We start from the raw sequence: 13,372 nt of genomic DNA on the forward strand, positions 1-13,372 counted from the left end.
TTGCCTTTTTTTATGAAATCATTCGGACGACCGTTGACTCCGAGTCTCCGTCGCCCGATGGGGTTTGCAAATATGCGCGGATATATAAATGAGGTGTTACCTTGGAACTGTTTGTTTGCAAATCCACCTTGCGATATGCAGTAACGGACCATTATTTGCCTTTTAAAAGGAATTCAAAATCTATATTTCTTAAGCACTTAATGGCGGAATGATGTATAACAGATTCATAAATAGCTTTTATTGTGATATTTCAAAAGGTAATATTATAAAAATTTCATTTATTAAGTAAAGATTAAAATATTACTTTTTAGCAAGAAGATAAATTAAAATTATAGGATTACAACACCAGAAAAATTTTTCCATGTGCAGGAGTTGCCTGTTCATGATGCCTATTTTTCCAAGCTTTTCCAAAAATACAAAAAGAAATCATTATAAATCAAATGGTAACCAACCAGCTTAACAAAGAGCTCTTAGTTAAGCTAGGCTAATTCTAGAATTTAATTTCCTAAATGCACAGTGTAAAATTTAACACCATCCATATAATAATGACCTAACTGAATAAAATTTTAAATCTTGCAAAATAAAGATGTCTCGATTTCTCTGTAACACTGGACATCCCATTACCTCGTTCCATCTTAACAATGATCTCGATAAGTATCCTTTATCTCTAACTCTTTCTTTTTTTTTTTTTTTTTTTCATACTTTTTTTATTTTCTTTTTACCTTCTTCTATATCCTTTTCTTTACTTTCTCTATTTTCTTATCCCTTCTTTTCTTTTTTTTTTTAATTCTTCTTCTTTCTCTTTTCTTCCATCCTTCCTCTTTTTTTTTTCTTCTCCTTTCTTTCTCCTTCTCTCTGCATTTAGAGTCCTAGCTGATCCTCTTTTCTCACGGAAACAAAGAGGATTACCAAGATACCTCATATTTCTTCTACTTTCTTCTCCTCTCTCCATTCGGAGTCCTAGCTGATCTCCTTTTCTCACAAGAACAAAAAGGATTGCCAAGATACCTCATATTCCGTCTAGATGTAAATTTTTGCTACAAAATATTATCGTTCCGCATCTTATCATGAAACAGTGCCTCCAAATTCTTCATATCCCAACTTTAGCAAACTCAACTTCAGCAAACCAGAGTTGAGCAATTAGCCGAAAGGACAGGGCTAGCTTAAGGATAAAGCCACCAAAGCCCTTGTTTTAAACCTCCACTTGTTTTAAATCCCCGGACCCTCCTGCCATCTGTCTCCACCACGTCCAGCCGTCCACCTACAGGAAGATGAACAACACCAGAGACGTGAGATGATGAGACGGGAGACAGCGAGACAGGAGATAGCGAGATGGGAGCCATCCACCCTGACATTTATTAGAGCTGTCTTCTCGCCGGAGACGGCAAGATGGGAATCATGGCCTCACAGAACTTGGGAGTAGTTCTTGGTGAGGAGGCAAACGGCATCGTTGGCAGAGAAGAGCGGATGCTCATCGAGGCCGCGGGTGAAGAAGTCAACAATCCAGATGGTGGGGTCATCGGAGAGCTTGCAGAGAGAGGTCTCGAGGCGGGTGAGGGTGACACCGATGAGGAGGCTATCGAAGGTACTAGCGGCACTACCGTCAATAGAAAGGAAGCGAACTCATCCGACGGTAGTAGTCTGGCTTGAGGGGCATCTTTCAGTCTCCGACAGCAGACATTCCAGGCTTAAGTGGCATCTCCGATGGCGGTGGAGTTCCAGGCTTCCAATGGTGGGGGGGTTCCGAGCTTCCAACGACTGAGCGGTGGCAAGGAAAGTGGAAAGGTGCGATGGTCAATTTTTTTTTCTTTTCGAAGTTGCAACACATGTGGTAGACGGTGCGGCTACTATGCGGTCTCCAATTTACTCCAGCCCCTGCCCGTCTCAAGGAAGTGCGAGCTCGAGTTCAAGGCTATCGAGCCCATCCCACCCCCCGTCCAGCTTGGCGAGATCACCAAGGAGGAGCTCAAGGCCCAGGATGGCTCTGATCCTAAAAAGCCTCTCCTCATGGCCATCAAGGAGGAGCTCAGACTATTAAAAGCTTGAGAATGACATGAAGAATGTATACTTTATAATATGTATCTCAAACAACATAACTTAATTTTGAGGATGAAATTATTTGAAAGGAGGGAGAATGTAACATCCGGCCCATTTGGGCCCTAGACCAAGCCCAAAGCCCATACAAAAAAAAAAATGGAACGGAAGACTCCTGATGGAAATCTTCTTCTCCGATGAATCCCGGACGGAGAAGAATTTTAGGACCCTTAGAGCTCTAGGACCCTCTATAAATAAGACTCCCCTCTCCCTCATGACCCTCTACCGGCCTTCCTCCCTCTCCTTTCCTCTTGATTTCTTCCGTTGAAGTTGTGACCTCTCGTACTCGTGCTCGCCGAAAATTAGAGCCGACGATGCTGGTGAAGCTTGAGGTAAGCCCTTCTCCTCCTTTCTCTCTTTCTTTCCCTCTTTTTCATGGCTTCGTGCACCCTCGCCGCCCATCGAGCTCGTCGAAAAATTTATGAAAAGGGTGAACCATATTTTGCTCTGTTTCGGCCGGGCCCTTTCCTCTCTTTTCCAGCCACCGACGCCGTCGATTGCGGCGTCTAACCCCTAGGATAGAACTCTTACCTCCTAGCCTTCCTTCCCTATGGGTCTTGGCCGCCAGCGATCGGTCAGTGACTGGAAAACAAGAGGTAAGGGGCGGATCCCCTATTTTTCTGATTTTCTCTAAGTTTCTCGCCGGTCGAACCTCGCCGCCCGCCTCTCCTTGCTCTGTCGCCGTCGACCAGACACCGCTGCCCCTCGTCGGAGCTCGAGCCATCAAGCCCCTTCCCTCTGGTTCTCCCCCTGTTCGGCCCAGGAAGAGGAAAGGAAGAAGAAAACGAAAAAAGAAAGAAAGAAAGAAAAAGAAAAAAAAATAAAAAAATAGAAAGAAAAAAGAAAAAAAAATTCTCTCTCTCCTCCCTCTACTTTCTCTCTCCAATTTCTCTCTCTAGATTCTTTCTCTACTTTTTCTATAGAATTTCTCTCTCTAGTGTCTTTTTACTCTCTCTAACTGCATCACGGATCCTAAAGCAAATTTGAGATAAAAATATGATGATCTGAGAGTGCTTCGAAATTTATGCAGTAGATTGGATTCCAATCCGATCTTTATTCAAAATTTATAACATCGATCATGGTTAATTCATATTGAGTCATCTTGATATGATCTCTAATAATCTCGATCATGATTGCCTCATTTGAAGGATATAAAAATTTTCTCTCTCTATTTTCTCTCTCTACTTTCTCTCTCTAAAATTTTCTCTCTCTTCATGAATTTTCTCTCTCTAAAAATCTTGTAGACCAATGGAGGGTCCAGATATGTAGACAAATCCTAATTTTGGATAATCCTAAGAGAAGTCCTGGATTTGTGTTATTAAGATCGATTATTGATAATTTCTCCATATATAATTTTTATATTTGATCAGGATCATGAAGAGATACGACTGTTTACATAAGATATCGAGTAGAATATCTGATTTTCAAAAATTCATAAATCAAAGAATTTGTTGATTTCTATGCTTGAATCAGTCACCGATAGAGGTAAAAATTTCTGTACATGATCACCATTATACATATGCTATTTTATCATTGATCTTGCATCATTGGTTTTGCATCGTTAGATTTGAGATCGATGAATTTGCTATATTCGAGACACCATTATTTGCTTATATAATTTTGAGCATGAGTATGTTATATCAATGTATATGTATCAGAGTTTGATGGCATGATTATATAAATATGACATATCTAAATTGATCATAATGTAAGTCGAAATTGATTTGATAAAATCAATACATAATGATTAAATGAAAAAGAAAGATATGGTATGGACTAACCTTGTCATGTGGGACAGTCCGCCAGGAGCTTATGCCTGGGATAGCTCCCACTGGCTTATAGGTGGATCAGCCGGCTTGGAGTTCATACCTGGGACAGTCCGCCAGGAGCTTATGCCTGGGACAGCTTTTCACGGGCTTTCGTATGTGAGACAACCAGCCAGGAGCTCATCCTGGGACTGCCTTGAAAGGCTTTTAAGTGAAAATTGATTCGAATAATGACTGAGGTATAGACTTGGTTAGTCCAGAGCCAGAAAGAAAAGGTTAAAAATCATGTGACTATGAAAAGAGAAATAAAAGATAAGATACGAAACAATTGTTGAATAAAAAATATTTTACCTGTTAACATATGATAATGCATCTTTTTTTACAAGATAGATAATTTATGGATATTTGCATTATTCTAGACATTGAACATTGGATTTTATGTTTTATTGTTTATCCTTATTTTTAAATGATATTATTATATCAGTGTGATATAGGAATTCTTACTGGGCTGTAAAGCTCACACCCTTTCATTTCTTTTTTTCTTCTCAGAGTTACAGGATGTTCATAGTTGGCTATGGTTTGGATTTGCGAGTGAGCGGATGCATAGATAGAGTGCCATTGATACCTGATCAGAGGATTGAAGGAATTTCAATTGTAATTATGCAAGTTTTACTAATTATTATTAGAATTAAATATTATGGATGTTAAGATTGTAATGATTTAATTTTGGCCTTGTATATTCTTTAGGGCTTTCTCTAAGAAGTGTGTGGCTATCACGTATCCGATCCGGATGTTAGATTTGGGACGTGACAAGATCTACGACATCATCCAGCGTAAGTCGATCTCCACCCCTTTCTTTCTCTTCATCATCCTTCTTTTATTTCTGATCAAATTTGATAGTTTTTTCATCTCTACTGATCCATATTTTTTTTAACTTTTTTTCTTATCAAAATCAATTTCTCATCCGTTATTTTAGGTTCTTGATCTCTATCAACCCTTTTGCTTGAGTACTTTATAAGGATTCTAGTACTATGGTTAAAGATATGGCTTTGTTTTGGTTTGGTTTTGATCAGTAAAATTATATTTTCTCCTGATGCATTGCTCTGATTAATACTTCCATTTTAACAATGCCCATATATTCTCTCACTTCTCTAATTAGATGCCAATTTTCAATCAATCAACGGATATATGCACAATGGCTATATTTTTTTCCTCTAAAAGTAAGTCTTTTTTTTTTTTTAATTTATGATATCTATTTCTTAATTCTTCTTTCCTTATTCTCTTTACACTTCTCTTTGATAATACTTTCTATGGCTCTAACTCATATTTTCTGCAGTCTGCACTCTTGTACAAGATAATTAGTTGATTATTCATCTCATTTGCAATCAGAATTCAATAATCGGATACTATTGTTCTGATCTTTACAGATTTTTTATTTAATTTAAAATTTATATTATATTATCTTTATTTTATTTAATACTTGATTCATTGAATTAGAAATTTTAATTATTGATCTTGTATTAGCCATTTAAAAAATATAAGATCTTGTATTAATAAAATTTTACTTAAGATCAACAATACCTTAAGAAAGATTAAATGGATTAGTTATATTATCAATTGAAAAAGAAATGTTAGAAGAATTTGATCATAAAAATTTAATTAAAAATTTTACATCTCAAAAAATTAAAAAAATAAAATTTCAATAAAAAATTTATATAAATTTAAATAAAAAAATTATATTTTAATATTTAACTTTAAACCTCTCTAAGTGTTAAGCCGTTTGGACCCTTGTTTGAAACTAAGCATTCATATATTCCTGTGGGGCTGGAAAGGATCCAAATTCTCTACATTGTCAACCCATCCCAATTCTCGACTTCTCTTTTGAAACCTGAACCAACCAAGCAAGGTTTGGCCAACTTAGGCCTACTAACAATCCAATCCAACCATTATCTTACTATATTGTCAAGGCCTTCTCAAGAAAATAAGGATTTGTAGTGCCTTTCCGAAAAATAAGAATTAGTAGTGCCTTGCCGACACTAAGGAGAGGGGTTAGACCTGAAATATCCGGTAAGGATGCGGTTTAGAGTTTAGACTTTAGGTCTGAAAAATAAAATAAGCATAGTATTTATTTTTTGTGCAAAAAGAAAAAACAAAAAAAAGACATGAAATGGGGGGAAAAAGTCCACGCCCGATAAATTGATTAACCCTAGCTTGTTTTGGTTACATTTAGCCTCTGTAATATAGGACCAAGCATATTGCAATAGCCTTAAACCAACAAAAATAAAAAAAAGAGGTAACATTGTTATCATGCTCTTGGGTTGCACACGTTGATGACAGTAGTCTTCCATGGAATAACTGGATGTTAGACTCCTTACAGGAGTAACATTATGATACAGACTCATCCATGGATCCTCAGCAGTCTGACAGTAACAAAATCAGAAATACCAGAACTGATCCTTCTGGCCTTCCACATTTAAAGCCCACAATATTGATGATGTTTTAACGATTCTGTCATATATGACATGGGACCTTGATCTGACTCCAGCAGATGTAATTTCTTGATATGTCCCACCTGAGAAAAATAAAACTAGTCAATAATCAAAACAGAAGAGGTTGGAGGCATGGTAAGCACCCTCTAAACTTTGACATTATTTCACCAGTAACAATAACTTCAAAGTATTTCAGTAATCATGAAACTAACAAAATATCAACCATGTTCCTAGCTATCATCAGCTATCACTTCTGCTTAACTTACAGCTTCATTTCATCTAAACCCAGGTTTCCGCTATCCTAGACTATTGATATTGTTAGATGTGAAAATAGATCAATCAGCTGAAGCATAGCAGAAATCTCCCCCCTTTTTTCCTCTCTCCAGCCTAGAAACTAAACCCGGACCCAAATATTATTACATGGTCACTTTAAGAGAAATGATTAAATTTGCATTTTGGATTCTACACCTGCAAATCAGCAGCAGAGGAAAGCTATTAGTAGGTAAAGAAACAAGGTAGCAGTGTCTTACGCGACTCTTAAAGCTGTCCAGAGAAACATCCAACAGAATAGCATGCAAAAGATTTAGTAGATCTCTTCTGCAAATATTATATCAAAAATCGATTGCACTGCATAAGATAAAATCAAGAATCAGTAATGTGAAGCACAACAATGATAGGCAACCTCTATATGAATGCTCTTAAAATGCTTTCCATACATTTTAGAATCAATTCTTGCATGGTGCAACAGAAACCCTAATTTGCTTCATACCTTCATCTTTGGGGATGTTAGGTTGATCCACCAAGAGTTCACGTAGTGCAACAATATCACTAGCACTGCATAACAATAGAATTCACAGTCGTTCATTAGTCTAGGAGCAGGCATCTTGGTTATCAAGCTCACTGCTTTACAAGACAACGAACATTAGATTTAACAAAGGCTAGATTGCACAATAAACAATAAGTTTGATCTATTTTCAACATATGCAGACAAGCAATGAAGATGCAGAATTAATGCCAGGCACCTGATCATTTATCACATGGGAGTTTTAGTATTTCAGATCAATAATTTCAAGATAGCATGGTCAAGTTGTACTTTTAAATTCTGTTTTCACTAGAAAATTGGAAGTATCAATTTTGCACTTGCAGCAAAAGATTGACAATATATTCTTGATAACTTGCTGAAATATGTCCAAAAACCCACTAAGTTTTCTAGCAGTGTCTGACAAGGCATTCTAATACTACTCAACAGGCACAACTTAAAATGAGAAGTAACTCCAATTTCAACAAATAACCAGAAAAAGTGATGCTAAAGTGATGGCATAGAGCATTTCCAGAGCATGAGATAAGTGCTTTAATAAACAACATAACTTCTAAGTTATGTAACCAAAAAAAAAAGAAAAAACAACAACAACATAAATTCTAAACGAGCAAAGAATTACCAGGACATCAACAACCATCATACCTATTGATTCAACTTTAGCCATAGTGACAGATATGTTAAGCCACGATTACATGATCTGATGTTTAAGAAAACATGTACCTACACATGCATTTCATGACAAGAACTGAGAAGTCAGTATATTTTCAGTGGGCAGGCAATGTCTTTGTGAGGTTCTCTCTTCAGTCTTCAGAAGGCAGACAATGTCTTTTTGAGAGACTCTCTTATGTTTTCCCTTTTTCTTATTTTTTACTACTTTACTAGGTACCTTCCACATTCTGTCTATTACTCTATTTCCATTGTAACTTAGGGTTTCTTATATTTAATTATTTATATTATGATTCTCACAAAGCATAACACTTACAATGAATTAACAAAAACTCTCAGTGACATTACATATAACAAATTCATCCAAACATGGATACACTCAATTAACATCTTGGCAAAATGTGGAGCTTTCATGCAAAAATGTATCAAGATATGGCTGAAAAGTCAAATTGAAACCCACTGATGCAGACGGCTTAGAATAAGAATATATTGAGGCTCCTTTTTACTTGTTACAAATCTTGATGATTTCAATCTTCATGAAGCATTGGACTTCAGATTAGAGCAGGTAAATTCCACTTGACATCTCAGATACATCCAAACATGGATTCATGAACCAAGAACATTATTATAAAGTCAGTATTATGCAACAAACAATTCAGCAAGGTAGAAGGTCAATAGCATAACCTAACTAGAGGCCAGTATGCAAACACCACCTTATTAATTAAGATCAATAATTAAAAGAAAAATACAATCTTAATAAATTAACAAGATTATCATATACTATCATCCATGAGACTTGCACGCGAACACAAATGACACATGTCAAGTCCTCTAGTAAGGTCACTTCATGGATCTTACAGGTTGTGTATTCCACCATCAGCACATTCGCTTAGCAGGTAGGCCCTTTCAATACTCTTTTCAGTGTCTAGTTTCACACAGAAATTACATGCAGTGTTCCAAATATGTTCCAAAATTATGTCTTGGTATTAAACGTAAGAAATGCATGTATGCATGACTAAATATTTGAGTGGTGCATATGACACAATAGAAATCCTGCAAGAGGTGAATTACACATATACATGTATATATCGAATTTTTTAGCTATAAATAAATGTATTTAAATGTGCATCATGATCCAAGTGAAAAAAACAAAAAAACAAAAACAAAAACTACAGTAGAAAAAAATTCTAAGTTATTCATTTATTTACAAAATTTAATTTATTTAAAAAACAACAATCCAATTTACCTGCACTTCCATGTCAATGAGGATATCACAGATGATTTAAGAAGGTACCTGAAAAAGGCAAACTTAGACCACAATCAATGGCAGTTTAAGCTGATATGAAGAAAAGAGAGAGAGAGATTAACAAGATTGCTAAATAATTTAAGGTCACAGGCAAATAAAATGCATGTACTAAATAAAAATTATATAATCTATCAGCCTTGAGATATATGTGTAATCTTGATCCAGAAGGGTGACTTGAAAATGCCTGATAACTTATCAGCTATGAAATATGTACATAAGATATCTTGATCCAGAAGGGTGACTTGAAAATGCCTGATATTCAACAACTTAGGTAGCTGTAATTAGGAAAAACAAACATAGTACTGATCCTATTAATACAAGTATAAAGCCTAAAGAATATCCAAGAAAATGTACAATAAGCTATAAAAGGAAAAATCATTCTTACTCAGATTGGTACATCTCGTGAATTGACTTAAGCCCATCCAGGCAATCTGCAAGACTTGGCCATATTCCAACTTGCAGTCGCATTTGCCGAGTAGTTGGTGCTGATCCTCCTTTCAATAGTTGGCTCCCATCATGTGCAATCTTACCAAGAGACATGACAACACTGTGAAACTCTTTCCTGAATTTATGATACAGAAAAGATTAGACACTAAAAAGAAGACCCATTACAGTAATAAATTGTAATCATAACCAACATCCCTGTGCTCTGTCTCAACTATTTTTTCTACTTCATGAAAACTTTTATTTAGTTGTTCCCATAAAGTACTACTTCCAATGTTACTGCATTTGTTCTTAATCGTTTTCACAATTTCTGTTAGTCAAGTTTAGCCTTCACCTCCTATTTCCAAACCCTTCAACAAAGATCTCGAGACCAAAGCAGAGTCACTTATTGCCATATTCTAATACTCAAGTTGCCTATGAGACAAGTTGAAAGGCAAATTTTAAGTTCACATCCCAATAAACATAAAAAACCATCCGCATTTATCAGCATAAGAAATTAGTTGTTGATTTGTAAGACCACAAACATGAACTCAACTAATATTGTTAACTGCACCTTGGAATAGCATGATTGTGCTGCATTTCAAGACTGGCCTATATAAAACTGCTTATGCGAGATGCTAGACTAAGATTATGTCAATGATAACATTAGATCTCTAAGCCCCAGTTGATGAAGATTCTTAAACACTTGGAAAGACTGTAAAGGTTTTCAGATTTTGGGATTTGAGTTTGAGCATATGGTGATATATTTCTTAATTATCATAATTCTGAGTGCAACTATCTTGAAGGAAACAGAAAATTCCAAAATATAAAAGAAAACATAAGATGCTTTCTAACTCAGAAACGGCATATGATGATGTAATAATTGCAACAATAGGGCAAGAATCTAAATATGTATTAACTGTTACCAAAGATCAGACGTTCTACAAGAAGAACAGAAAGATAAACCATAAGAATAGGGCAAGAATCTAAATATGTATTAACTGTTACCAAAGATCAGACGTTCTACAAGAAGAACAGAAAGATAAACCATAAGCTAGTTTAAAGCAGCAATTTAGAATAATAACAAAAGCAGCTCACATTGTCTCTCTCATGGAACAAAAGATCATTTCCAAGGCTTCCATCTGTTTCCCCAAGACTGCCTCTCTAATGCCGGGGACACATCTTAGCGCGCCATAATTTTTAGCCTCTCTAAGCACCTAATTATGGGGGAGAAAAAAAAATAATGCCCACCATTCATAAATGATAAAAGAAGATTTTCTATGAACAATTGAAGAACTCCGGAATCGCAGATATATAGAGAGAAAAAAAAATCAAAATCATTACTGATCCCACAGAGTACTAAAAACTGATTAAAAACCAAATCATTCAAAGAAACAAACTGATTGAATTATTAGCATGCAATTTAACAGAAAAAACGATCTTCACAACTACCTCTGAAAAAACTCAAACCATCATCCATTCTGCCACAAAATTTTAACTTTTCAATAAATTACAGACTCATGTTCAACAGGAAAGTATTCCATGTGATCATTTCAGAAAATTTGCTTCGTTTTGTGATCACTCGAAACAAAAAGCGACAAGAAACTACAGTTCAAAGAAAATTCACTGAGACTGGAAGCAAAGAAAGGAAAAGAAGATGGAGAAGAGAAGAAAAGTAAAGGAGAGGAGAAAAAAAAAAAAAAAAAGAAATCGGGGAAGATATTTGACCTCCAGTCTCTCGATGATAGAGGAGGCGTTTCCAAATTGGGAGAGCAATCGGGATTGGAGCTCGTCCCACCGCCCCATCTCGTCCCTCACCCTCTTGTACTTCTGTTGAAACTTCTTCACCATCGTTTCCATCGCGCGAATCCAGAAGAGAAACTGAAGACTTCCAAGACGCCGTAATGGAAGGAGGATACAGTCTACAGGATCTAGAGTTTGGTTTCGGGTTTAGGGTTTTAGGGCGCGGGGACTCCCGCGAGCCCACCACCAGATAACGGAGAAACTGGCAAACCTCCGGACTCCTATCTATTATATCTATTATCTATATATATATATTAAAATAGAGCAATCATATTGACGCATCTCTGTTTTACACGTGGCCGAAGAAGCTATACGATCTTTTGAAAAAGTGAAACGAGCCGAATGATCTTTTGAAAAAATAGAAGGAGACAAACGATCACGAGTCAGTCTTTCTCTTCTCAGGATAGTGGAGGTTGCAAAGTAAGTAGAGGATGAGAGAGACGTAGATCGTAAATGGCTGGCTCGCATCGACGAACAACCGTGGATCTGATGCATTGAATTTTTTTTACGTTTGTTAGTGTATATAGATTTTAAAATTTTTTTAAATTTAAAATATAATAAAAAAATTAAATAAAAATATTTTTAATTTAAATATTTATTAATCACATAAAAACACATATGAATCTAGTTCATATGCTGAAATCAACGTAATCTAATTTTAAGATAAATAAAAAAAATTTGTAATCAATTCACATACATGAATCACTTTAATTTTGCTTCAAACTTGTAACTAGGGTTGAATCTAATTCAATCCCTGGATCTGAAGCTAAACAAATTCTGAATCAGTAACACAAACATTCTATCTTTATGGGTATCCACAAGACCGACCTAGATAGGCTCTTCTTAATCCTGCTTGCCTGAACCAAAAATCTGAATAAGTTTGAATCAAACCTGGATAGGTTTAAAATTATGAATCCTTTTGATCTTTCTTTCTTGATTCTTGAAAAAATCAAGAACTTTTCTTGATCCCTCAACTAATCAAGAAGAACAACAATCAAGAAGTGGTTGTAACTAACTCCCAACAACTTGAGAGGAAGAAGATGAAACCAAATAACAACTTGGCGCCAACCAATTGTCACCAAAATAATGTTACCGCCCACCTCTCTAAAAGCTCCAACAAAGGGATGCCAAGAGAGAGAAGGTGTGGGCTAGAAAGAGGAAAGAGAGGGGAGGTGATTGGCACAATAAAGGTGGGAGCAAAGAAGAGAGGAAGTGAGATCATGAGAAGAGTAAGGCTAGGGCCTTTTATATAGACAACACAAGGGTGTCCTAATCAAATTAGGATTCTTCTTCTTAATCATATTAGAAGTCTTAGCTTAAATATACTTGAACCAAATAAATGAGGCACCACCCATAACTCACCCATACTCACACCCAATGCTAGGCATCCCATTATATGAGATCCAACAAAAAGTCTCAAATCAATCCACATGGTTTCATAAATTCACTTCAGAGGTTCTTAATGAATAAAATTAAGAAACTCTTTCTTGATTTAATGCAAGCCATAAATTAAACATCCAACTATTGGATCTTATTGAATCAAATTCAATTAGGTTCAAATCAAGTGTAGGAATTAGTTAATGCTTATCATATAAGCAAATCTACAAGAGGAATTGGGTTCATCCAGGTGCTAGCAAGGTTAACATGAACCCAATAGAATTTTTCTAAATCCATATAAATTGGTATTTCATAAGTCCAATTATTAACCAATCTAGATCTTCTCTCTTTATGCATGCCCCATAGATTCAATTCTGTCTGGTAATAAGATATATAATGATCTCTATCATAGGTATCACTGAAACCCTTTTCAGTAGGTCAAAATAATTTCACTCTAACTCGACAAGAATCATTGATCCAAAATGATCTTATTGAGCCTCACAATCCATCAATGACATCTAGCAATATATAGTGGCAACCCAGTAGAACCGAAATAGAACCTTTAGGTGTAGTTAATGTATGATACAGTCCTTCTATCATGAGTCCCGACTAGATGGCAGATCATGGA

General features: G+C 35.8%; 1 protein-coding gene across 2 annotated transcripts; it reads right to left on the reverse strand.

Annotated features, from left to right (window-relative positions):
* Positions 1 to 6,019: 6,019 nt before the first annotated feature.
* Positions 6,020 to 11,583, reverse strand: LOC105055245 (uncharacterized protein At5g43822). Of its 2 annotated transcripts, none has more exons than XR_012135974.1 (7): positions 11,293 to 11,583; positions 10,663 to 10,781; positions 9,527 to 9,703; positions 9,082 to 9,129; positions 7,119 to 7,183; positions 6,880 to 6,976; positions 6,020 to 6,432 (listed from the first exon to the last, which is right to left on the reverse strand). XR_012135974.1 is itself a non-coding variant. In XM_073246920.1 (7 exons), the coding sequence occupies exons 1-6, from the start codon at positions 11,422 to 11,424 to the stop codon at positions 6,933 to 6,935; spliced, it is 585 nt and encodes a 194-aa protein (XP_073103021.1). In that variant the 5' UTR covers positions 11,425 to 11,583; the 3' UTR covers positions 6,296 to 6,432; positions 6,885 to 6,932. The 2 variants fall into 2 exon arrangements, 1 of the variants encoding a protein (XP_073103021.1); XM_073246920.1 differs by having other exon boundaries at positions 6,296 to 6,432; positions 6,885 to 6,976.
* Between the last annotated feature and the right edge of the window lie 1,789 nt (positions 11,584 to 13,372).

The sequence above is a fragment of the Elaeis guineensis genome, chromosome 12 (genome assembly GCF_000442705.2).
Source record: "Elaeis guineensis isolate ETL-2024a chromosome 12, EG11, whole genome shotgun sequence".
NCBI classification, from domain to species: domain Eukaryota; kingdom Viridiplantae; phylum Streptophyta; class Magnoliopsida; order Arecales; family Arecaceae; genus Elaeis; species Elaeis guineensis.